The sequence below is a fragment of the Barbatula barbatula genome (assembly GCF_947034865.1).
Source record: "Barbatula barbatula genome assembly, chromosome: 21".
NCBI lineage: Eukaryota > Metazoa > Chordata > Actinopteri > Cypriniformes > Nemacheilidae > Barbatula > Barbatula barbatula.
The window spans coordinates 4,167,371-4,194,528 of record NC_136784.1 but is presented as its reverse complement, the minus strand read 5'-3'; the positions used below and the strand labels follow the sequence as shown (position 1 = coordinate 4,194,528).

General features: G+C 38.0%; 2 protein-coding genes across 2 annotated transcripts; both read right to left on the bottom strand.

The window, feature by feature from the left end:
* Positions 1-1,315: 1,315 nt before the first annotated feature.
* On the bottom strand, positions 1,316-2,833 carry LOC306910068 (uncharacterized protein). Its single transcript, XM_079484287.1, has 2 exons — positions 2,740-2,833; positions 1,316-1,620 (listed from the first exon to the last, which is right to left on the bottom strand). Exons 1-2 carry the CDS (start codon positions 2,830-2,832, stop codon positions 1,393-1,395), a joined length of 321 nt encoding a protein of 106 aa, XP_079340413.1. The 5' UTR covers position 2,833; the 3' UTR covers positions 1,316-1,392.
* Positions 2,834-2,862: 29 nt separating this feature from the next.
* Positions 2,863-21,044, bottom strand: fam131ba (family with sequence similarity 131 member Ba; the record flags this gene model as incomplete). Its single annotated transcript, XM_079485038.1, has 8 exons — positions 20,910-21,044; positions 13,878-13,915; positions 11,020-11,055; positions 10,134-10,236; positions 8,363-8,581; positions 6,478-6,618; positions 3,911-4,194; positions 2,863-2,988 (listed from the first exon to the last, which is right to left on the bottom strand). Coding segments are annotated over exons 1-8 (975 nt in total), but the record flags the coding sequence as incomplete, so codon positions are not given.
* Between the last annotated feature and the right edge of the window lie 6,114 nt (positions 21,045-27,158).

Genomic DNA, 27,158 nt, shown 5'->3' with positions numbered 1-27,158 from the left:
ATTTGATCCGACTCAAAGATTAGTTCAGTCAATGAAACTTCTTTCAAGACCTCCGTCTTCCACGTCGGTTTCCTTTAGTTTCAGACTTATTGGAGTCCAAGTCTCTAAAGTTGCTTCTATTTTGATTGTAAAGACTGACAGAACCTCCTGGAATGATGACGACTCTTCTGTTTGCATTTGTTGTTTCTTGTTGTTCAGTGCAAATCAATATCAAAGCAGGCAGCGCACAAACAGATAAATACACACGTCGATGATGAAACTGAAGACATGAGAACAAAACTGGACTGTCGTTATGAAGATGGGTAATACATTCGTTTATGTTCATAATAGTGCATAAGTCTTGGTAACCGTACAGTTAGGATGTTAAAAAGGGCAGCACTGTTTTCAGTCGGGCAGTATTGTGCTTGGATTTATTTGGAGCAAAAACATCTTTCCATGTGTGTGTTGCATGTATCAGTGTCTGTTTGAAATTGTTTGTGTGTGTTTGTTGGAGGTACATAGGGGACACTTCACGCAACAGTTTTGCCAAATGGCAAAAAGTCATAATATGTTTTTCAGAATATACCTTAAAAGACACATACATCCATACATTCGTACTAACATACACACATACAGTACATACATGTTATATATACATACAAAGTTTTACATACTGTTTCATTGGCTTTTAGTTTTATTAAAAAAATCATTATTATTATTATTATTATTATTGTTATTACTATATGAAGAGTTTGGTTCCAAAATGAGATTTTATTTCAAAAAATGTCTTGTATTATGATATCATGTTTTTCTGGTGTTTTATTGACTCAGTAAGCTGTATTCTTAAATCAAAACAAACCAACTGCGGTTTGATTGATATTAATTGGTACGCGCAATAAAAAAAACATGATTTTTGAAAAAATATTTAAACAGTCATATCATTTTAGAACCAATACCTTCATATGTACAGTATACTGATCGCTCAGGGTCACTTAAATACGTAAATAAATAAACAAATAAAAACGCATGCACTTTCTTTTGGTTGTATTGATTTCTCAGTATTGCACTCTGTTTTCATTTGCAGGTGTCCTTGGACTCCACCTGTCTCTCTCTCCCCCATAAACCTCCAGCGTTCCGCAGCAGCAGCATCATCATGTCGGCTTCTCGCTCCCATACGTTTAGTCTCTATATGGGCCCTGTTGCATTCTTCCACCTTGTGCTCCATCACTGTTAAATAAACAATAAATCTCTCCCCATCAAAGCAAAGTTCTTCCACCACGTGTGACAGTCCACATGAGTACATATCTGTGTTAAAATGGAATATAGAATAGCGTAACTGGTTGGTTATTTCACAGACGGTAAGGTTTTTGTTACTCAGTGTCTCCTTTGCTCGCTCTCAGTAAATTTGGACTGTCAGTTGGTTGTCACAACAACAATAGCCCCATCCTCAACTTCCACTTCTTCCCGTGATTGGACAACGCAGGATGTGACCTCGTAGGTCATGTGCTCAGCCATTGGCTCTGCTGGTGTTTGCCCCGGGCTAATGCCCCTAGGTGGGGTGGAGTCTTCTCTCTGTAGTGGAGGGGTTAGGGCGGGAGTTACCGATGTCTGCTCGGGTTTGAGTGTTAATGTTATGTCCTCCTGGAGCAAAAAAGCAAATATGTGATATTCCGAATTATGTCACAAATTTCAATTGGAGTCTTTTTAACACTGTGGGCTCATATTTTAATGATCTAAGCACATGGTCTAAAGCACACGGCACATGTGCATTTAGGGCCTCTCTGAATCCACCTTAGCAAGTTTAAGGAAGGGAAAATGCTTGGCGCGCCCAAGCGCATGGTCTAAACAGGTTGTCCTGACTCTCTAATGAATCTCTAATGGGTGTGTTTTGGACAAAATGTGCAGTAAACCAATCAGACGCTGCGTCCGAAATAGCATACTGTGACAGTAAATAACTGAATTTGAATAAGTACCCAGCTATCGGCAGTACGTTCTATATAGTATGAGTGGGAGTAGTATAAATACATTTAGGACATAATGCGTCCGCCATGATTTATGGTAATGTGACCCGTATGCTCTTTGACCTATAACGTATTAACAACAACCTACAGTGAGCGTTGATAAAAAACATTTCCTGGCAAATGACGCGTGCAAGTTCCTGTGACGAATGCGCCATTTTTTTTTTGTTCCAATAGGATGCCATCTCCTCTGTGCGTGAGCTTTCGTCACCGTCATTTGCCAGAAAAACAAGCCTTTATTTTAGGGATAATGGAAGCTAGAGATTATCGTTAATGCCGGTTTCAATAAGGATATTTCTCTTAAACAAAAACAATCGATTTGCATCCATTTTGGAGCTTAAAAAAATTGCCCCCTATTTACTCCCATTCTACCGCTTGTTAGAAAAAGGATACATGGTGATATAACTCCGACTGCATTATTCATCAAGAAGAAAGTCATATTCCGTTAGGATGCCTTGAGGGTGAGTAAAAAATGGGGTTGTATCCCTTTAAGCAGGTTCATTCAATACTCTAGAATTATTTTCTAATAAATGGTGCCTGTCTGTTCAAAACCAAGATGCCAGGGTTGCTATGTGGTTGTTAAGATATTCTGAAAGGTTTTAAGTGCATTAAAATGTGGTTAATCCTCTTTGGTGTTCTACGTGGTTTCCTACTGATCCAAGTCAAAACTCTCCAACCCCAAATAACTATGACTTTCTGGTCCATATATAAACACACTACGACATACAGTAAGACATTGCACCTTCATTTCCTCCTCCTCTTTCTGCTCAGGGATGCATTCGGTCTCCGCGGTGGATTCTACCGCATACATTTCCGCCATTCCCATTTCTGCCATGGTCATACCCATCATTTCCATTTGATGGGGCTCCACCTGTGCTGCCGCCCATAAGTCAGCAAGTCTCGGGTGAGTGGGTGGGCCGAGGCTATGGATAGTGCTGTTGGGCGTGGCTTGTAAGGAGTGGGAGGTGCTGTGCAGTCGATGTTCCAACGACTTTGAAAGACAAAAGGAAACAATGCAGAATTTTACAACAAAACCAAAATATTATTCGGCTGAGTTTAGTTCTTATAAAATATTAATATTGTTAAATACATAAATCAGATCAAAACATCATACACTGATTTTGTTTAGTTTCTAATCAGGCACTGAATAGACTACCAAGTACTTCCGCCAGCATCCGAATTTTTTGTATACTTCAACTTCTTTTTTATTAATTATATAATTAAGTTCAAGGATGTATTTTGTATACTTTTTGTAGGAAGTATACAAATATCAATGTACATTTTGTAAGTGTACTACTTGGGATTGAATTGGCCCACTTTTTAGTCTGTAAGTGTAACAAGAGTAAACTTTAGTAAACAACTTATTTACAACTATGTTAATCAGCAACTATACTAAAAGTTAACTTTTTGGTATACTGATAGCTTAGTAGTTCAATACTTGCAGCTGATTTTTAGTGTACTTTCAAGTATACTCTCAGTAGACTACTCGTTTTGTAGTTTGTAGATTGCAAGTATACTTGTACTTTTTTAAGTGAACTTAACATCCCAGTTTAGTGTTTATATAAAAAAGTATTTAATATGCAACTCAATCAACAGAGTAAACACAACTACAGGCCACGTATACTTGGAATACTTCGTTATACTTTTAAGTAAATCTCCATCAAAAGATTGAAGTCAGGATGACAATGTGGTCTATAAATCTACTAAAGACCAAGCAGCCAAGCAAAGCATCCAAAAACAATAAACACATGTTAAAGAGACACAAACGTTCCTGTCTTGTTTAAAATTCCCCCACCTTTCATGACACAGTAGACAAAATTCTTAACTTTGTCGGCTACATATACAACCTCAGCTCATTGATGTTTTGCTGAGCATGTAAACATGGCAGCTTGTCTGACTGCGGGTTTGTTCACCTGTTGGTATTGCAGGAGCTGTTGCTGCTGATACTGTTGCAGCTGCTGCAGGTGGCTCTGCTGCTGCAGCGTAAGCTGCTGCTGCGTCAGGTAATGAGGGGAGCCATCGTAACCCTCACCCGAAGCACCGCCCGCCATTATGTAGGAGCCAGCGGCGGGTGAAGCCACGCCCGAGGGCTCGTTGCTGATTGGCTCCCATGCATCAGAAGAGGAGAGGCAGTAAAGGCCGTGGGAGACGTAGGTGCGAGGCCACACTTCTGCGGAGGAATGATGCAATGGCTGGTCTGAAGAACGTAGAAAAACAAGGTAAAATATGAAATATCAAAAAGATTTAATATCAATGATTCATTTTTAATTATGTAAATATTTGGAGGTGGCCTTTTTGTTTAAGATATCTTTAATACTTTGAAAGCTTTAAAGATCTGATAAAATCAGAATTGCCTCAGCACCCACATAGAACGCATAGTTGCACCCCTCTGGCACAGGTAATCCTCATTTCATCTACATAATCAGGCCACAATCTCAAAGAGACTCATTTGGTTTTATGCTTTAACAACCTCGCCTCAACGCTCTGCTTGTTCAACCTCAGAATCCACAATTCTTCGCCGCTGCCAATGGGTCTGCAGCTGTCATTGTGGAGTCTCTGACACACTAAATAAAGTGGTGGCTACTGTTTTCCAGACCTGTCAAGTGTACTGGAAGGCACATCTGTCAACACTACACAAAATAAATAAAAACCACAGAAATATGAAAGGCCCGCATCAGTAAAACACATAAGTGTGGTTGAAGATAGATGTCAAAAGATGCCGGGTAAACAATTGTTAATGTTGGAGCATCTAAATAGTCAAGTGTTTTTTAAATTAAGTTAAAAAAATGTTTATGGGTTTTTGGTAAATCGCCTGAAATAAGATCTGTGTTTAACAAAGCAATATTTTCAAGTTTTTAAACTACTGTATGACATAAAACACACCAGTTATAACCCGCTCGTGGTTTTTTTAAACGTTATTGTTTATGAAAGACGGCGGTTGCTAACAAGTTGCTAAAAGTTGCAATCCTTTGGCGGGGACGTTAGACGCCATTGCGCATACATATCTCACAAATGGTGCAACATGGACACAAATCTCTAAAAACCATGCGCGGAGTTTGCGGGGGGGCAGGGAGAGCATTGCCCCCCCTGGCGGCTGAAACGGGTAATTGCATTGTTTCAACAAAAAAAATAATTGCATTCTTTAAAAAATTATATATTATAAATATCTTAAATAAAACAAAACAACTAAATGGTGGTAGGTAATACATCTGATTTCATATACTCCTTTAGTAAAAAAAAATTCAGGGCTCTGGGTCATGTGACAAGTAACGTAAGTCCAGCGATTCTCAGCTAGCTATGGACAAAAATATGGACATAAGGAGATTTTGTATCTATGCATACTGTAGCCTCTCACATGGCGTCTTTTTTATTTTTTCCCCTTGTCTCAAAATGTTTTAAATGTTTCATGAAGTACAACAAAATGCGAAATATAACTTGTTTTTTAATCGCTCTCATTGCCACAATGTGTTTTGAAAAAAGGAAAGAAAAACTTTAAAAATCGTTTTGGTTGAAGATAATATTTTAACAAAAGTGGTCCGCATTTTATTGTGTTGATCCTAATTGTGTCCAAAGATGCAATGCAAAGTCAAGTGGCTAACCTGTTTACTAATAGATTGTATTGTTGTACTGTTTTTTCTTCTTCTTTGGGTTAAAAATAAATATATGTGTTTATTTAGCATGTTTGTTGTGTCCATATGTGTTAGTGCTGTGTTCCCCAATTGATAGCCCAGGTCCCAGCTGCTACAATGATTTTTTTTTTTTTGCACCCCCTGGCTCGAATGTCAAACTCCGCCTATGCTAAAAACGTGGATGGTGATTTGTTCACAGACTAATTACTTCAGGGAACAAGTTTTTACAAAAAAATTAAAAAGGCTTGGTGTTAGAAACACTGATATCTAGCGACCTTAGAGGAGTTTGTTTATAGCCTTACGTTAGCTTTTTACAAACATATAAAATACAATAATTGTATTTACGCTTCAGATGTTACAAATGCTTTAAAGTTTGTGAAGATTTACAGACAAAACGTGATCAGACAAACCTCATAAACCTTTGTTATTCAAAGATCTTATTTTTTGCGATCTTCAAAAAGTATTTTGGGAAAAGGCTTTCGGTCGAGTGAACCAGTCGCTGACTTCCGAGTTGGCCATCTGTGATGTACTCTACACAAAGCTATATAGTCTTTATTAATTTATCAGCTCAATTTATTATTAGAAATTGTAAAAGACAAATACTGAATGAAATACAACAGAGACTGTATCTGAACTATGAAAGAGCAACCACTGAGCGAAAAAATCCCTTGGGAAGTACTTCCAACATCTAAGCTATCATAAGCAAATATTTATACATATAAAGAGAAATCAGGCAACATCAGGCAACTTTATTATTATTATATCAAAAAGGGTTCTTATCTCTTTTTACAACATATTTCCTCCTGTTTGATGAATGAATGTTAAATGAATGTCATGTTTGTAACCTTCACCTCTGCTGGTGATGCTCTCCTGGTTGACTTCACTGAGGTGAGCAACACTGCCCTGGTTGGAGTCTGCACAAAAACTCTCTCCATACATTGAGTTCCAGGCTGACAGTGTGGCCTCAGATATGGCAAACTGCTGCAGGATTCCTGCAAAAAATACAGCTGAAATAAGCTAAAAAGGACAAAATTGGTTTCAACCTAAAAAAATCATTCGTTTTTTGCTTTCTGAAGCAGTTTATTTGTGTTGTTATTTAAATATCTGAAATAATACACTCTACTCTTTGTGTCCTATATTTCGTAAGTTTTCATTAGTCCATTTCCTGTTTTTTTACATTTGTCTGCACCTTATGTGTTTACTATATAGCAGCAATGCAAAAATGTGAAAACCGCTATAGAAATAAATTTCAATTGAATTTTTTATTCTGTAAATACAATCGCGTTCAAAAAATGAATAGAATTTTTTTTTAATTTAAAATTTTCATTCAATCCACATTTCTAGATGTATTGTGGCCATTCCGGTCCAGTGTCTCTTAAATTTAACCTCTGGAGTTCATAAACCAACCAACAACCATGTGAAAGACTGACGGCATGACAAGACGCATGAAAACTGTTTCATGTTATCACATAAAAATAACGCTTCCTAAATGTACAAATATTACTGTTGTATAACATGGAGATATATGGAGGATCTATTGACAGAAATGCAATATAATATACTAAATCATTTATGCAAACTGTATAAAGACCTTACGCAATGAACCGTTATGTTTGTATTATCTTAGAAAAAGCTTATTTCTATCTACATACAGAGCGGGCCTGCTTTTTACTGTTAGCTCGCCTTCAAACGTGCTGCGCAATGCAAGCATGAAATGCTTAGCTTTATCATGGAATAATACTGAAAATGAATCAAATAAGTAACGACACGAGTACAGAGGGTATGTGAAGTAACAAACTGCTCGTGCTTTTTTTAAGCGTGTTTGGAGGCAAGTTATTTTAGATCAATATTTTTTCAGGGGGCCCAGAATTCTCTAGCTACGGCCCTCCAAGCAGCTCACTGGTTCCAGATAAACAATGATGCTCAAAACTGCTCCGTTACACAGTGAATATTTCAACAACAAATCTTGTTTCTAACAAACAGCAAAAAAACTATATTAATCACATACTGATCCGAATCAAAGCTACCTCCTCAGAAGAGTGATTTTTAGACGATCTTTCTCTCCAACGTCTCTCTGCTGGAAAGTATCATCTCCATAGATATCTATCTATGAGTATCTCTGCTAAAAGCCTCAGTACCCCGCGTCCTAACGTTGTCTCAAACTCACCTCTAGTGGTCGCTACAAATCCCATTCTAGACCTTTAAAAGTGAAAATTAACTTGTTTTCTTTGCAGTATTGAGGTCTGAAAAAATAGAGAGCATCTTTTCTTTGCTCTATTTTCTGCAAATAAATGCGAAAAAAACAATATTTTTGTTTGAAATTTAGAAGGAATATTGTTAGTAGTTGAAACAAAAATTATGATTTAACCTAAACACATACCTTCAAATTCTGAAAAACTGAAAATAATAATAAAAATGGTTTAAATGTTAAGAACCTCTTCATGAATACAAGTGTTATTGTCTCCAATCTATTTGTCTAATACCGTATGCCATTTGGAGATGCTAGAAGCACTTTAATGGTTTTTGTGCAGGTACAGCTGCATTTAATTTAACAAAATGTCAAGATTGTTCTGATATAACATTATAAATGAGACCTACATTGTGTTGATTCCATATTTGAGATAAACAAGGGTTCAGAGCTGCACCACAGCAAAATGTGCAAAAAGGTGATGAATGCATCATTTTGCCACCGTAAATTGTTTAAGCAATGGAAAGAAATCGTTTGAATCATCTCACCTGCTGCCATTCTCGCCTCTTTCTCCCCATCGCTCAAATCACTATAAGCATCATTTTCGAGCCGTCTTTCCCTCTCGCGGAGCAGGTTGGAACGACCCGCTCCCCCTTCCGGCCCCGCTGATGGCTTACCCCAGCTCTGCCACTCGATCATATGTGCCACACGACCCTGGGCCATAGCGGTGGGCTTGGTCACTTTATCCTTCATCGATCTAGTCACCCCTAAAACAAAAAAAAACACAAGTTACCGCCTGTAGAGACTGTGTGGTGCTCTTTTGGACTGAAGCTGCAGAACGGGGCGGAATGAAGGCAGCCAGGCAGTGCATCATGGGATATGCATCTTTAATTTTGTGATTTGCGTTCACGTTCTAAACTAGCGCCAGCGTGAATGAATGGTCATGAATGAGGGAGACTTTGGAAAAGTCTGTTACTGCCTGTTGACTTGATCGATTGCCCTGTGAGCAGTGAGGGGGAACTGATTGGTTGACCATCTTTATAATGTGAATTCATTATTCACATGAGTAATGAATTACATGAGATTCATTAGCTTTTATGCTTGTATGAATAATTAGAACGTGGAGAGAAATGTCTAAACATTTCTTTTAAACAAAACGGTCCATTAGTATGCAAATATTTCATTGGAATGAGAGACGCATTTGTTAAAACCTCAACATGAGTAAAACACTCTGGATTTAAAGGGATAGTCACCCCAAAAACCTTTACTCGTCATCTTGTCATTTTAACCCTATATGACTTTCTTTCGCAGAAAACAAAGAAGCTATTCTGAAGAATGTGGGTAACCGCAGTTACCAGGGCAGTACCTGTTCAGTTCTTTTTTATATGGATGCAAGTCAATGGGTACCGCCGTTGTTTGGTTACTAACAACATTCTTTAAAATATCAACTTTTGTGTTTTGCAGAAGAAAGTAATAGAGGTCTGAAATGACAAGAGGATGAGTAAATGATGACAAAACCAAAAGTTTTTGGTGACCATCCATTTAAAAAAGCTACAGTAGTTTGTTTATTTCACCCTTTTGTTGTTCCTATAACCAATATGATATTCATTCTTCTCAAGAACCCTTAAAAAAAAACAATTAAAAACACTAATACTTGAAGTGCACAGAAAACTAGGCTTGAGTATTACCCTTTTACTTTTTAATAAAGGTAAAAGGGTTGAGCAAATAATAACATAATATAGAATTTTAAGAGGACTGTCCCTTTAAAACCTTGACAATGATAAAAAAACCCATTCGAAGAAGTGACTGTCTGCTTTGATAAATCATCTCAATTCGTTTCAGGGAAAAACAATCTCATGGTGTCACCTGGGCACTTCACCCCATTTTCAAGCATTTAAGAAAAGCAAGAAAATAACAACTAATAGAATAAAGGACATTACACTAAAAGATTTTCACGTGTTGTGACAACATGACAACACAGCATGGACCAACAATTTACTGCACAAAAGACCACTACACCGCACACGACCACATGACACATTACATGACACAGTTCACTACTTTACACTGAAAGGCCATGTTTCCTAGCAGTAAGCTCGTGGAGATGGATAGTGCACTTACGTCAGCTGTTTTGTGAACTCTGCTTGGATCTGACTAGGGGCCAAAGAGGCCATTGACATGCACTATTAAAAATGAAGGCGCATGGTGAAACTGGGAGGGGTGGGGGACCCACAAGGGCAGCCATGTTGACTCCAATCGCCATCACCTTCTCTGGAGCCAACATGGGGTCGGTTACCAGCTACCGGGACAGACACACACCTGACACACCTGACAGAGAGGACTTAGCCAGAGCTCCGATCCCGTAAGCGTCTGAGTTTCGCTTTAGACTAGGCAAAATCGAGGTGGTGTCCTCCATAGAGAGCTAAAGAAAGAAAGAAAGAAAGAAAGAAAGAAAGAAAGAAAGAAAGAAAGAAAGAAAGAAAGAAAGAAAGAAAGAAAGAAAGAAAGAAAGAAAGAAAGAAAGAAAGAAAGAAAGAAAGAAAGAAAGAAAGAAAGAAAGAAAGAAAGAAAGAAAGAAAAAAGAAAGAAAGAAAGAAAGAAAGAAAGAAAGAAAGAAAGAAAGAAAGAAAGAAAGAAAGAATATACATTTAATGGAAATGTTTATTGATTGTGAAAAAGTATAGCTTGCGAAGTAGATGCCCTTTCGGGGATTTCAACTCAGTCTTGTTTTTTTCCCCGTGAACCACACTGTGATATCATCTCTTTGACATTCAGTGCCGCCCACAAGTCACAAAATCTGTCTAAATCTCAGATAATATGATACAGATGAAGACATCTGCTGGCAAAGGAAACCTCAGGAGAAAATACTTTTTAAAATATTTTTGTGACTTCCAGGTTCAGTTTTATAGCTCCCAGTCTGTATCCAAGTCTTGACTCTAATAAAATAGCATCATTACCATATGGCTAATATACTCTCTTTTTCAAGATCATACTGTTATGACATTTATCAGCATCGTGCCTGTCATAATGTCATAGTTTCAGTATTTTTAAACACATGCTGTGACTTCCAAAGTCAGTAGCGTGATACAGGAAACAGATGTTCATATCGATAAAAACAAGCCCACCATCAAATCAGACGTAAGAATGAGAACAAGAGAGCGAAAGAAGCCATGTATGACGGAGAAAGGGTCAATACCGGACTTACATTGATTCCTTCCCAGGAAAACTCGGCACGTCCGTGCTAAACGCAAAGCAGATAACAGTTAAGGAATTGATGGGAAAGATACAGGGACGTGAGGAAAGAAATGAAGGAAGTAAAGGAATGATCTGAACATAGAACAGCAGAAGGTGGAACAACTAGCCAAGTGAAAAACACCAGATCTGTAAAAACAACAGGGCAAAAAGACAACTCGACAGACCACAGAAGAATGTTGTGATTTCTCTTATGGACCGAGATATATGATTTAAGGCTCCCGGGTATGTTGATTTGTATTCAACCGGGTATTTTTTCCATGGTTCTGTTGCCTCTTGACAACTTTTTGCGTTTTAAACCGACAAAGAATCACCCATTTATTGATAAAGTTTACCCAAACTATTAAACATCTTGTAAGTTAAAATAGAAAATTTAAATGTCCCCTTAGCAATAAACTAAAGCAAGTTTAAAATGCGGCACTAAAATTATTCAATGGTAAAATAAACTTTCAAAATAAACTCAAAATTACAAAATAAGCAATGATCATAATTGTTTAATAATAAATGAAAATAATAATAACAATAATATAAAAACTTATAATAAATAAAAGCACATAACAAAATTTAAATAAAAAAAATGAACATGAAATATTTTCTAAATATTACAAAAGTAAACCTAACTAAATCGGATGAAAACAATATATAATTACGGTGCACTTTTTGTATATAGGTGCTTTTTAAAGGCGGGGTTAACAGAGTAAAAACATTGTGAAAAAATGCAGTAACTATGCAGTAAACAGACTCTAAAACCATATATTAAAACCAGATCTTTCTACCACTCAGCAAATAACCAAACCGCTACAGTAAAATATAGACATTGGTGTAAAATATAAATGAATTAAGCCTGCATCCGTTGTGTCTATGTTTGTCGCCTCTACACAGGACATAAGCAAGAATAAACAAGCCGACAGTGATGAGTTGCACTAGAGTTAGTAATCCTAGCCAACCCAAACATACTCGCAGCGAGTGATCGATCGCATGCAGCACAGCGAGACAAACACTGGTGCCAGAACGGACAGCAAGAGCCGCTCATTGTTCATAAAGATGGAGATCAATTTTAAAGGTCAAATAGAGGTCAGTGTCAGAAAGGGGCGTTGGAGAGGGGTAAATATCTTACCTGGAGGAAATTATGAAAACACTGCCGTCTGGTCGATCGATTTGTATCTATGTAACCTCTTATGCATAAACCTTAAAGTTGGGCCTGAAAAAAACTATCTGGTGTATTGTGGCAGGCGTGCAATTATGGTCAACACCTTAAACATTTCTGTGGGGGGGAAAGCAGCTATAGGTGTAAATGAACATTCCTAAAATTATTTTTCTTCTCCATTTAATAGTAATTTATGTTTTGAGTAAGTTATGTTAGACATGTTTTCAGCCTGCTTTTAGTTAGGACCAGCATGAATTTTCAAAGACCTGATGCATACAAACAGACCAGATCTCCCAGTCTTTAAATCTAAACATTTGGAGGTCTTTTCAACAGGATTTACTTTGTGGATGACTGATAAAATAGACAAGTAGCAAAGTCGGTAGCTCTCTTATACATACACAAAAACAGAAAAGCATGCAATGCACGGACGTCATTTCTCCAGAAGTATCTCCAGCTACAGCTACAGAGAGATGACATCACCCCTGGCTTTAATTCAGCACTGAGATATGAAAAACGCTATTTGTCTTTTGGAAAGGTATCAGAATTTAAAATGGTAGCTTTGGAGCCAAATTCATCTGGGGATGAGTAAAACAGGGAGCCAGGAGATGTTGCCCTTAGGAAAGGAAATACGTGTGGCGAATCAGGATGACGAATGAGTCTGTGTCTTCCCAAGAGAGAAACCTGTTATACGGCAATACTGTAATGGTAATGGTAATTGCCGGCCTCTGGGGTCCAGCTCCTGTGGCCTTGGAGAAAACTCTAACACAGAGTTTTTCTCAGACACGCATTAAACCATCAAGGCTCTGGACAGAGCGGATTCTCCCCATCTTAGCACTATGGGGTTGCACGACATGTCTTTAGAGCCGTAAAAAAATTTGTTAATAGACTTAGAAAAAAGAAATTTTTGCACGTACATCTTGAATTGACAACATTCAAAGTGATAATTAATGCTTTTGAGTGTTAAAGTATAAAAGACTGAATGATTTTAACATTAAAAATAAGAACGAAATTAAGAGAGCTAAGCCCTAAGACAGGACTACAGCACATAAAGCAGAAAAATCACTAAATGAAAAACAAAGCATTGAAAGATTATATATAAGCTCAAGCAATATATTTAGCTTTTTTAAATAGTTAAATACTGTGCTGTGAAATATAACATCCCCAGTATTTACACAGACTTTCTAATGCTGCTCATCAAATATTTGAGATATGGAAATATGAATAAAGGAAATGAATTAAAATATAAAACAAAAATTTGAAATGTTCTGTTGTAGCGACACTCAAACTACTTTTTGATAACCTTAATAAAAGAAACCCTTAATGCCCACTGACCGCCCCTACCATCCATGCCTTTGAAGATGAGGTGGCATTGCATCTTTAAACAGAATTATGAGCAGGCACAGATCAGACTTGGCTCTGTTGTATAAAGACACCTCTGGCACACAGGGGGGCTTCATGTTAGCTAAAGACTTCATTAAAGTGCCATGAGGTAGAAATGTCAGCAGTGAAGCAAAGAAATGGTAAATGTGACAGCTTTGGACCGAAACACATGTAAGTGAACAAGACGTCATTTCAGACGCTTAAAGCCATAAGAGCAATAGGATATACTGTAAGTTTGGTGCAAAGCAAAACTTAAATATGCAAAGTGCTGTCATTGTTCTCACCTGCTCCCCATCTTTCCGAACGGGAACTGCATCCGCCGCTGTAAGGAAAGAGAGAGAGTTTGAGATACCGGAATAGGCGTGTGGCTTACGCAACCTTTACAGCACAAGCTAAGTCAAACTGACAGCTCTTCTCTAGATTTTCTGCTGACATTCACACAAAGACCTAAAATTAGATGAATTATCCATTCCAAATCTGCCAGCACTCTGTGGGGATAGAGATTTGTTGCATCACGCTTTGATATCACATCACTTCTATAAAATGATAAAAACATTTTGCAATTGCTGTCTGTGATGTAATGTGCAAATAATTTAGCATTTCAAGAACAGGCTTCCAAGATATGCTGAATATAATATTAACCCCGCTCAAGGAGAAGACGACACTGGGCTAATATCATCATATTGACATTGTGCCCGTGAAGGTTAATATGTGCTATTTTGTTTGTTTCTTTATTGTTTATTTATATGCATCATTTTGATTCTAAAATAAATGTTGATGCTGTGTTTACAGTGAGTCATTCAAAATGACAAACTAGAAATGACATTTAATTTAAAAACAAAATTGAGTGACGTGCATAACATTTGCCCTGAAACATTAAATGCTGCGTAAACACAGACGTGTAAAGAAATACATGTAGTCCTTCTACAGCTAATCCTTTGAAAGATCGATTTGAAAAAAGGAAAACACCCTAAGTGACTAGTCATCACAGACCAAAAACATATAAAAACACATCAATAATAACTATGTATATATATAAAAATTAAGACATTTCCATATTATCATTTCAAATCAGCATTTTTAGATATATTGTGGCCAATCCAGTCCAGTGTCTGTTAAATTTCAACAAAATGAAACCTCAGGAATGACAAAGTCTTCCAACAGCAATGTGAAAGACTGACAGCATGACAAGACACATGAACACCAAACCTTGATAAAAATCGTGGTTATCATATAAAAAATTATAAATAAATACCTTTGTACAAATAATACTGTTGTATTGCTTAAAAGTACATTTGAACTTGATTTCTTTGCAATATTTGAGGTCTGAAAACATCTGCGCATCTTTTCTATAATTTTCGCCTGTTTCTCCAGTTTCTGCCAATAAATGCAAAAAGAACCAATATTTGAATTTGATATTTGGGAGGAATATTGTTGAATGAAACCAAAATGATCGTTTTACCAAAACACAGTTAATAAATAGTAAATGGTATCTTAAAAACATTTCTGCGGTTTTATAAAACATATTGCATATTTATTATCTAAATAAACAGAACGCTGCTTTTAATTGCATGTTCGAATGGGGTCTCAATGAAGACCACTGACAATGTCCAACTCAAGGGTATGTGCTCTCTTACTGCCCCGTCTTGTTCTATTCAATTTAGTTCTATCTAATTCAGCTCAATATCATTGAAATTGAGTCGAGCGCAGGGTTGATTCATTGAGCTCATTTACAGCAGTCCTGAACTGCTCACGCAATACAATAACAATATTGCGATGGGGTTAATCGTATCAAGCAGAATGTACCAGTACTTGTTCTATCTGAATCCTTTTTCACTCAAGGCTGATTCGGATCTCAGAATGCATTATTCGCATCCCATGCATGTGTGTGTGAGCATGTGCCTTTTAATTGCTGCTCTCTCTCTCTCTCTCTCTCTGTAAGTACAGAAGAGCCATTGGGCCTAAGGGCCATTTCCTCAATCAACCTAACCCACTCTGGAGAGACAGAGCAGATCATCCGAGCTCTGGTGGAGAGCAATAAGGGAGACTGAAGAATAAAGTGAGGAAGAGAGATAAAGTGAGATAAGGTAAACAGGTCTACTGTAACCAGTTACAAGGAGACAGTCAGGACCAGAAGATCAGGACAGAAGAGGGATGAGTTGAATGATGGACAGAGAGACAACTGTACAGACAGACACATATCTGCCCATGCCTCCATGATGTTGTTATGGACATTCACTTCCACTCGTGCAGGGAAACACATTGAGAAAATCCTTGAAGACATGAAGGATAAGATATCACTCCCAAGGTCGCTAAGCACAACATGGCTACCGCACTGTTTAGTCTGCTCATCTACATTTATATCTGGGTTTGACACTGAGCATTATGAGGGCTGGAGCCTGTGGGTGAAGGAATGAGACTGAGAAAAGAACAGTCAGAGAACATAAACACATTTACATGTGACATGGATAAATGCACAATGCTGAGGTTAATCCAAAAACAGAAGGACGATTCATATGCACCCAGCACAAGCCTGATGGTATCTGCTCAGTTCACAGAGACAAAATGCAGAGTATCTGCCAAGAATCGAATCGAAGAACAGCTGGACCATGGGGCAATCTGGCTTGACAGATCTCATGGCCTGGAATGTATAGGAACTCTCTTTAAGATTTAAAGTGTGTGTGTGTGTGGGAGAGAGATATTTAAATGAATAGGAATGTTGTGCCGGACCTGTGACACACTATGATGCTCGTGGTGACTGATTAGGAGTGAAGTCCAAGAGCCTGACTCACCTCCAGTACTGAGCCAAAAACACATGGACAGGAGGGGTGAGGAAAGAAAAGACAGAGAGAAAGAGGATGGGAAAGATAGAGAGAGATTGAATACTATGCGATGTGGTAAAACAAAGAAAAATGGAGGACAAAAGAGGTTAGGCATAAAGTGATTAAAACCATTAGAGTGGCAAAGGCACAGTCCAAGGGAGATGGTAGAGAGACACAGCAAGAGCACAGTTAAAGAGAGAGACAACAGAAAGACAAAGTGAGAGCACAGTTAAAGAGAGAGACAGCAGAGAGACACAGTGAGAGCACAGTTAAAGAGAAAGAGACAGCACGGAGACACAGCGAGTGCACAGTTAGAGAGAGAGAGAGACAGAGAGTCATAAAGAGAGATACTGATATTTTATTTCCATATTTCATTTGTTTACTTAGATATACTTTATTTTATATTTCATTCTATATTAATTCCTTACTCGGCACCTTATTTTAATTATACTCTAATGTTTGTACTTACTGTATGTCTTTCGTTATATGTTCAATGCTTTGGCAATATTGTAAGAACATGCAATCAGCCAATAAAGTACCTTAAAATTGAAAGACGGAAGAGTCACAGTGAGAGCATAGTCAGAGAGAGAGAGTAGAGTCATAAAGAGAGCACTGTTATAGGGAAAGACAGCAGGGAGACACAGCGAAAGCGCAGTCAGATAGAGAGATGGCAGAGAGACACAGAGAAAGCACTGTTAGAGAGAGAGACAGCAAATAGTAAACGTGAGAACACAGTTAGAGAGAGAGACAGAAGAGAGTCAAGTCGAGAGCACAGAAAAAAAGGAAGAAAGCAGAGAGTCAAAAAACAGGACAAGTTAAAGAGAGAGTTAAAGAAAGAAAGAAAGAAAGAAAGAAAGAAAGAAAGAAAGAAAGAAAGAAAGAAAGAAAGAAAGAAAGAAAGAAAGAAAGAAAGAAAGAAAGAAAGAAAGAAAGAAAGAAAGAAAGAAAGAAAGAAAGAAAGAAAGAAAGAAAGAAAGAAAGAAAGAAAGAAAGAAAGAAAGAAAGAAAGAAAGAAAGAAAGAAAGAAAGAAAGAAAGAAAGAAAGAAAGAAAGAAAAGTAAGAAAGAAAGTAAGAAAGAAAAAAAGAGACAGCACCCAGAAACAGTGAGAGCACAGTTAGAGAGAAAGACAGCAAAGAGTCACAAAGACGGCACAGTTATAGAGAGAGAGACAGCAGAGAGTCGAAAAGACAGCACAGTAACAGAAACACAGCAGAGAATAACAGTGAGAAAACAGTTCATTTAGAGAGAGAAAGACAACACAGTTAGAGAGAGAGGCAACAGAGGGCCACAGTGAGAACACAGTAAGCCATTGAGAGAACAGTTAAAGAAAGAGGCAGCAGAGTCACAGAGAGTCAATGCCAATAAGTCATGTTAATAAAGCAATATGAACTGACTGATTATTGAAAGCAGCAAGTCACAGAGACAGCAAAGTTAGAGAGAGTGGGAAAGTCAAAAGACAGGAAGAAAAGAAATGCACAAAGAAAGCTTACAATCACAGAAAGAGAGCACCAAGGCAAAGAAAGCACGGAAGATTGAGAGTCATAAAGAGACTCATACTGAGAGCACAACATACAGCAGAGAGTAACAGAAAGTTCACAGTCTCTGAAAAATAACAGTCACAGTGAGATAGCACAGACAAAATCATCAAACAAACTGACTGTGAGGGAACACAATAAAATAAAAAAGAGACCCTGAGAACACAAGTGTAAAATCAGGGATAGTGGAGAGATGGATATAGGAAACAAAATAAATCCCAAACTGCAACAGAACATGTCGTTTTTTTTCTCGTAATTGATTCTTATTTGTATGTGACAACTATAAAATTAAATCTGCAATGCTGCATATTGACTAAAATTGAGGGTGCAATGGTTAATAGTTGATAACTACTGTTTGCAAGTGCATGTGTTGTTGATGTTAAGCCTGTGCTGACCAGAAGAATCTGTCTGAAAGACTGGCTTAGTAAAGCTGGATGTCAACATTCCGTAGAAATAGAGACCTGCTGCACACTCGCTAAAATTAAAATCTGACCTTCAGTTGTAGGTACAAATTCACCAAAAGACTCTCCCATGTTCCATCTTCTCTTCTGACTCATTCTTTGCAGTCTCTCTCTCTCTCTCTCTATCTGCTGTTCTGTCCCCTCCTTCTCGAAGACTAAAATCTCTCACAGTAAGCCAGTCACCTTGGACCGTGTCTGTCATCAAATAAGCGGGATCATGGAATCACATGCAAACTACCCCACACAGGGACAAGAGACTGAGTGTGCGAGAAAAGGTGCAGAGACCAGCTGTATGTCAGCCTCCGTGTCCTCTTTTAAAGCTCGAAATTAAATCAATACAAAGAGGCATCCCCGAGTAACGCAATCGCCTAGAACAAACACGCGCAGATAGCAGCCCAACTCAAACATTGGCATTAGTGCCAAGTTCCAAGCCACCGACCTGATGCCCTGATGCACCCTGCAAAACACACCCACACAAAATATTTCACAGAACAATCTGTGACAGACAAATAGACGTTCATGCATATACTATAGCATATAATAAGTATTACTACAGCGGAAAAGGTGAAGACACCATTTCAAAATTATTTTTTGATATTTCTGAATTTACTATTTATAGGTATGTGTTTAAGTATGCCAAATGAAGTACAGAAGAGTATAATTATAGCTAACATGCACGACAACATAGAAAGCATAACAACTTTAATGAGAAAAGCCAGTGAAGTGTTTGTTTTATGTTCAGTTAATGAAACCTGCAACAGGGTATTTCCGTTTTTATATTACGATTTGCTAATTGCGTCCGCCCTTTACGGTCTGCCACCAAATTCAAGATTCAGGTATTTTAGTAGTGGCCTTTAAAGGTTGTGGCTACAAAAAAAACATTACATTCCAAAATGATACTGTTCTGTGACAGGAGCCACAGTCACCTCTTCTTCTACAGAGCTGCTTTTAATTCTTAAAGATGCCATATAAGAGACACGGCATTATTTTCATAATATAGCATACATGATCATCTTAGTTTAATTCAAATGCAATATATGCATTTAACTGCTACAGGATCTGTAAAGTCTCCGGTGTGATGATCAATGTAGACCTAAGAATGTTCCTATTTCTAGCAATAGCCACAATTCACTTTGTGAGCCTGAGAGTCAAGAATAACCAAAAATCAATAACACAGCCTTGGATTTAGCCATTAAGAGCCAGTGCAACAGATCAAGGGGGGCGTATATTTACCCAACTCGCTTTAAGTAAAGGCGTGAGATATTGCCAACATCAGGCACTTGACCCATATTATTTGCATGCATCTGTGTCCTCTCTCCCCTTCTTTTCGGTCACTGTAGATTCTATTTATAGCCGAACACACTAAATATGCCATCCACGCTCCTCCCCAGAGCACCTCTAAGGTATCCAACCGGTCTCAGTCTACAAGTTCTTTGAGATATTTGCTTTTTCCGTATAAAATCATTGGATTACCGGCCATTTCTGTGAGAGGTGGTTATATTTGCTTCTCTCATGAGGATAGATATGGGCTTCCCTAATTAGCCAATATGCCCCACTATGACACTTTTTCCTGAGGCGCTTTGATGGCTTTTGATGCACTGGAAACATCCGTTTTCGACCCACGCGTGCACTGCTTCTGTGGGGTTATAGCTCAATGACAACCAAAGGTCAAATACAGCAGCGTTCACATTTATATCACAGTCTGCACCTGGGCTCTGTTTGTACGCCCTCCACTAATGCAAAACGACTTTAGTATCTTCTATCCAAACCCCAAAAAAACACGTTAAAGACAAAAACTTGTGATTTTTCTCCGAGGTTGGCAGCCTGCTGTCGTCTCATGCTTACAGCGGAATGTTAATCGGTCCAAAACAACCGTAATTTGTCATCGGCGGAATTGCGTTAACGTGCGTCCACAGCGTCTGGCGGGAACAGGTGCCCGCCGGCACCGTTGACTTTGCACAATTTGACCTACATGTGCGGCGCGTCTGCCGGCCTCGTGTAACCTGAGCGTCTCTACGCGCGAACTACATTTAGCCGTGTGTGCGTGTAATTGCCCCGGTAGATCTAGCACCTCTCGTACTGAAAAACACCCTCTTCAGCGAACTTCAGTAATTGAAGCGATGCATGCATGCGGGTGAGCGATCGGGTACGCGCATGGACTCTTCCTTGAGACTCTCATTTAGCAAAAAGAAAGATGTTTAGATTCCTCTCCATCAATATTTCTTTGGTGTAAACAGCCTAACACCTCCACCTGTATGCTCACGGATCAATTCGACACACCCGAGAAGCACAGAACATTCAGAAGCACCACCTCAATCCCGGCTTTCCACAAGGCTGTCAAAGCTTGGAGGACAAACGGCCCTTAACCAAGAGGTTTCCATAGAAACACACACGTTTCCCCTATGAGGGGGGATGTGTGTGCATCGGCTATCGCTACACTAACCCAGCTCCTTTTCGACCTGCAAAAGAGATGAAATCAAAGGAAGAGGGTCTTACTGATGGTGCGGGAGCCGATGCAGCCCATGTTGTCTCAGCGAGAGCCGGTTTGTGAACAAGGACGAGCCACCCGCTCAGTAGACATTCTTTCCTGCTCTCTCTCTCCGCATCATCTTCTTCACGTCTGACTCTGTCCCCTCCTGTCTCAATAAAGCAGTGCGCGAGCGAGCGTCTGTGTGTGTGGCTCTGACACGTTCTTGCCGTCATCCACCCTCCCTCCTTGCCTCACAGGCACCCCCCCCCTCTCCCCACATACTCACACTAGAGATATCGGAGTTTAGTCAGACACCAAGTCAGTGTCTGTGAAACGGTGAGATCGTGTCTGTGAAATCTGGCCTCCTCTGTGATGCCACATCTCTTGGCAATCGATACTATTGGTTATGGTGTCATGATGACATTGAAAAGAATTTCAATGACAACAGCAATGGGCTCTGAAGTCAGTTTAAATGCGTATGAACGTGTTGCATTCGATCAGAAGTTATACACCATTTCCTGAAGTTCCCAGTCACAAATCAATCGCTTTTAATTAATCTCTCTCTCTCTCTCTCTCTCTCTCCATTATGCTTTGACAATGCAGTCCATCTGTCTCCCCACCCGACTCTCTCGCCCCTCCCTCTGTGTTTTCCTGTTGCGCTTGCACTCTTCAAAGCATTCACAAACATCTATTCATCCCTCTACCTCCTTCCACCCTTGCTTCTCTTCCCCTCTTGCTAAAATCGAAGAGTTCAGATGTTCGGAAAAGCCTGTGCCGGCTCATCTTGTTTGCTTGTCGTGTCTGGTGTGTCCGTGGAGATCTGTAACCTTGACTATAAACATACGCTGTCCGGATCGTACATGCGCACTCACCCAGAAAATGTTTCTTCCTGGGCTTTTTTAAATCAATTCTGTCAACGCGTGCACCCACAGAAGAACCTCTGGAAGGAAATATAGTGAGGGCTAACCCGAGATGTGTGCTTTGAATCGTATTAAGGACTGTGCGGCTGAATTAGTATGGAGGAGGACAGAGCAGGAGCAAGGAGAGGAAAGAAGAGATGAGAGGGATGGGAGGAGGAAGGAATGGATGAAGTATGTGCACATGTGGGAATATTACAGAGGAGCTGTCCAAACAAATGACAGGGTTCACTGCTTTCCCCTTTTGCGATAATGTATTTTGAAATGAACCACAATCTATGAAATGTCAAATTTAACACGTTCACTTTGAATTATCAGCTGTTATGTTATCATATCAAGACTTTTACTTCCTTGGTGTTAATATAATGGTCAACAGTATGTATGCATTTGAGTTTCTCTAATTCACAGTGCACGAAACCATCATTTTATTAGAACTTGCGTTTTATGACAAATTCATTATCTTAGTGTATAGCGTAATGCTCTGCCAAGCAAACTTTAGGATACAGCAGACATTGCTCTATGCATTCAGCAGTGTAGACACATACAAATACAATACAAAGTGTTTTCATACTTGATCCAATGACTCAACCTTCCCTAATACGAAACAAGAAGGCAACCACCTGATCCCGAGAGAGATGAATGGAGAGGAAGAGGGAGAGAAAGGGCTCATCCTGACATCACAAAACCAACATTGGGACACCATATCATCATTTATTTATGCCCCCGACAGCTTGCCTGAAAATACAGGAGGCTCTCTGAAAGAGTGAGTCATGCTTTTCTATTACTCATTTTCTCTGTCTCTCTCCATTTCTCCACGCCATCTCTCATTTTCAAAGCAGCTACAGAAATCATATTCACTTCGAGGTCGGGAGCTCCAATGTCTCCCTTGTGATGTGTATCTGTCTGTCTGTGCATACACGATGTGTCGCTAATGTTTGCACATACTAATAAACTTTCTCTTGTTTATATCACGTTTGTCTCGCTTTCAGCTTCTTTTAATATTTTTTTCATTATTTTGTATGTTACTGTAGTATTTCTTACATTTATTCCAAAACATGAATTTAAACTACACTGCAAGAAATCTTAAAGATAAACAAAGAATCTATCTACTGTGTTTGATCTCTGTCTCATAACTTATATATTAACATTCAATTGAACCATGCCGTTACACTACATTAACTAGTTGTATAACATGCCATTAGCACATGCTATTATGATAATTGCATAACTATAAATAGCACTGAACATGTACTGACCTCCTAATGTGTTATAGAAGGCACGATGATGTGCAAAAATGCTCTCGACAATCCCCATTGTAAACGGCAGTACGGCTGCTACAAATCCAATTTCTTCCCTCTACATTTGCACAGAACCCTGTGTTCCACCGACAAAGCTTTGATTCAGACAGAGAGGTCTGTTCCGGCCCAGCTTTACTGGCCACGATCAATAACTCCATGTTGGACCAATCTAAGCATTTTATTCGCTTGAAATGTTTCCGTAGTCGGTCATTGATGTACATATAACCATCTGCACGTGCCATGACAAAACCTTAAGTGTTTTTTCCAGTACACAATTATCATAGCCAAAAGAACACACGATAACAATATTATAACAATATCAATGGAATGTATTTGTTTTAAGAAATAAATCTTGAACGAAATCTTTAAGAAATAAAGCCTGATCTCTATTTCCTGATCAACTTCTCTCTGTATGCTTGCTTATATCATCCGAATGTTGAAACTTTGTAGGATATCACTGTCACTTCTTGTGTGTAATGCCTTACGTAGACGAATCGCTTGTTGTTTTTCTCGACTGTAAGTCACTTTGTATAAAAGCATATGCCAAATAAATAAATGTAAAAGTAATCAGCTAATAAACCTTGTTGTTTTTCTTTTTTAGCATTTCATTGTATTTTTATATTCAAATTAAAAAATTTAAACTTTTAAATATCACACTGTATGTAAATTGATTAAAAAAAGACAGATACCAAGTATTAGCTAAAAGGCATTTTAGTTGTACATACAAAAGACCAGAACCGGATGCCATGAGACCTGTTTTCTGGTTTTCTGCATGTGATGAACTCTTTTGGTGCTATATACCCTTTTTATGAAGTGCTATATAGAACCTCAGTGGTTTAAAGAACCCTTTTAGTATCAGAAGACAGGAGGGGTTTTATTAAGTTATTTTTATGAATTAATTCATTTATGATATATATTTATCTATTTATTATTATTTATTATATTTCCTACTGCTGAGAATATATAATACCTTGCAATATATTTATAACACGGTGTTCCTTTCACAATTGTGCAGAGATTTTGCAGAAAAAACATATGAGCCCTAAATAGAGACATAAGTCAATTATATAAGATTTAGCATATTAAAGCTCAAAAGCAGTAGAAATGTTTGAAAAAACTGTATAGGATAAATTCGAAATATAACTATAAAAAATATAAAAATACATTACAAATGAAGTTACCCGAGCTACAAGTTTAAATAGCAAGCACACCAACCAGGCAGTAAAATGATCATGTATTGTTTGCTGTGTCCCTCCACTGTCCGGCTATGGCTGTGGTCATCATTATTGAGTATTATGCCAAACCGGAGCTGTGTCTGTCAGTCGGGTGTTTTTAGGAGCCTGAAGATGAGACATAGATATAAAACAAGCTGATACTAAAAGGGTTCTTTAAACCACTGAGGTTCTATATAGCACTTCATAAAAAGGGTATATAGCACCAAAAAGAGTTCATCACATGCAGAAAACCAGAAAACAGGTCTCATGGCATCCGGTTCTGGTTTTTTGTATGTACAACTAAAATGCCTTTTAGCTAATACTTGGTATCTGTCTTTTTTTAATCAATTTACATACAGTGTGATATTTAAAAGTTTAAATTTTTTTAATTTGAATATAAAAATACAATGAAATGCTAAAAAAGAAAAACAACAAGGTTTATTAGCTGATTACTTTTACATTTATTTATTTGGCATATGCTTTTATACAAAGTGACTTACGGTCTGCAGGCAACAATAAAGAACCTTTCACGAACCATCTTACTTATACAATTAATCATGTGTTTTGATATCACGGTTATTGTCGTTGACGGTATATTGCGATAATTAATTGTGTTATTTATTACTCACCCTTATGGCTTTTTTTGATCTTCAGCACAGAAACATAGTTTTTGATCATTGGTGTTCAGGTTTTCTGGTGGATTGTGATCACCTTTTCAAGCTTTAAAACAATATACAAGTGATATCAATTTGTTAATGTTTTCATAAAAGTATTTCAGTTCCATATAGATCATCTTAATCTGGGAGATCTTTTAAACAAAAAACTAAATTAATAAAATAATAAGAATATTTAAAACATAAACAATCTGACCTGCACATGCAATTTTACAATCGTTTTGTTTATTTTAATTATTTGAGTTTTTGTATGAGTTATAATCTATAGCTACATTTCACAGTTCAGTTTAGTGATTGACTTCTAGTGTCCAGAGAAACCAAACACATAACATGCTATTCCTGTAAACGTCTTATGTCCCCCAATAGTCTCCAGCGGTAATTACAGTAAAAACCAAGTCACTTAAATAATAGTGCCGTGGGCTTTCTGATTACTATGTCTAGAAAATATTTATTGTGTTCTTCTTTCTTATTATGCCCAAGGGAGCACAAATGCGTACTGCCACAGAAATGCCACAGTCTTCTTGAGGGAGACCACTGACAACGCTCCCTAAACAGGGAGATCGGCCTTACTACTTTATATGTGATACGTAGGCGTTAGCCAGGCAAAATTGTACCAGTCACAGCAAGAGCAACGTTTATTCTAAGCCTGCTAGATGGAATACACATTTGAAGAGCTAACTTTTAAAGACCAATATGCAAACATACATTTGCATGCAACTAGCAGCATTGAAATTGTCCTTGGCAAATGATCATCTCACAAGATTTGATCTACCGCTGTTTGAGAAATCTGACTCAGCAGCACAGCTGATTCACAGTGGCGTTCTTACTTTGCAGCCTGCGATGCATATGCGAGTATGACAATGCGGCCAGGTTTTAAAATAAGGCGGAAACCTGTTTAGACATGCGTCTCAGCTGGGAAAGCAGCAGAAATTATGTTCTTTTGGCTGTCCAGTTGGGTGAAACATTGTGCCAGCTCTTGCTTAAATGAGATTGAGTGTCCCTTGCATTCTGCACAACACTGTCACATCTTAACTGTTGTATTGTTGTCTGGCTGTCAGCATCACTTCGGTAATGTGTTTATTGAGATAATGACTGAACAGAGAGAGAGATTGCCTACAGACTGGCACTCCCAAGAGTGAAATCTCCAGGTATTACCAAACATTATAAAGACTATAGACTGTGCTGCCCTCTGCTGGTGATACAACAATTTAACAACATTATCAAAACAAACTTAATGGGTCCAGTGTGTAATTTTTTTGATCTATTGACAATTATGCAATATAATAAACATAACTATGTCTTTAGAGGTGTATAAAGAAGTTATATAATGAAGCATTATGTTTTTATTACCTTAGAATGAGCTGTTTCTATCTACACCGCGGGTCCCCTTACACAGAATTCATCATGTTGTTTCTGCAGTAGCCCTAAACAGATGAACTGCTCTACAGAGTAGAGACAACTCAAAACAACCAAATAACTCACAAATGTATGTAAAGCCAATTTATTTACCTAATAAAACCAACTATAGTTTTTTTTCCTAATGGCAAAACTCATTAGAGAACAGAATTGATTTCTAACGTCTAACTCAACTCAATTCAGGTTATTATTGTGGAAACACTTTACAATAAGACAGTATTGATAACATTATGCATCAACTAACAGTGAGTATTCAAGTATTTCAGCATTGAATATTCTTTACGCCAATATGTGTTTATGTTAGTTCATTGTGCATTATAATGGTATAACGATTAGCCTTTGATTTTAAAGGTCCAACGTGTAATTTTTTTGAGGATCTAATGACAGAAATGCAATATAATGTACATAACTGTGTCTTCAGAGGTCTCTGTATATATTATGCTATTTCATCATGTTGTTTCTACAGTAGCCCTAAACAAACAAACTGCTCTACAGAGTGCGTTTCGTAAATACCTTATCTCCTTGACAAAGAAGCTAAAATGTGAGTTTTTGTATGAGTTATAATCTATAGCTACATTTCACAGTTCAGTTTAGTGATTGACTTCTAGTGGCATCAATTTGCCAAATCCAGAGGCACCAAACACATAACATTCGATTCCTGTAAACAACGTCTTATGTCCCCCAATAGTCTCCAGCGGTAATTACAGTAAAAACCAAGTCACTTAAATAATAGTGCCGTGGGCTTTCTGATTACTA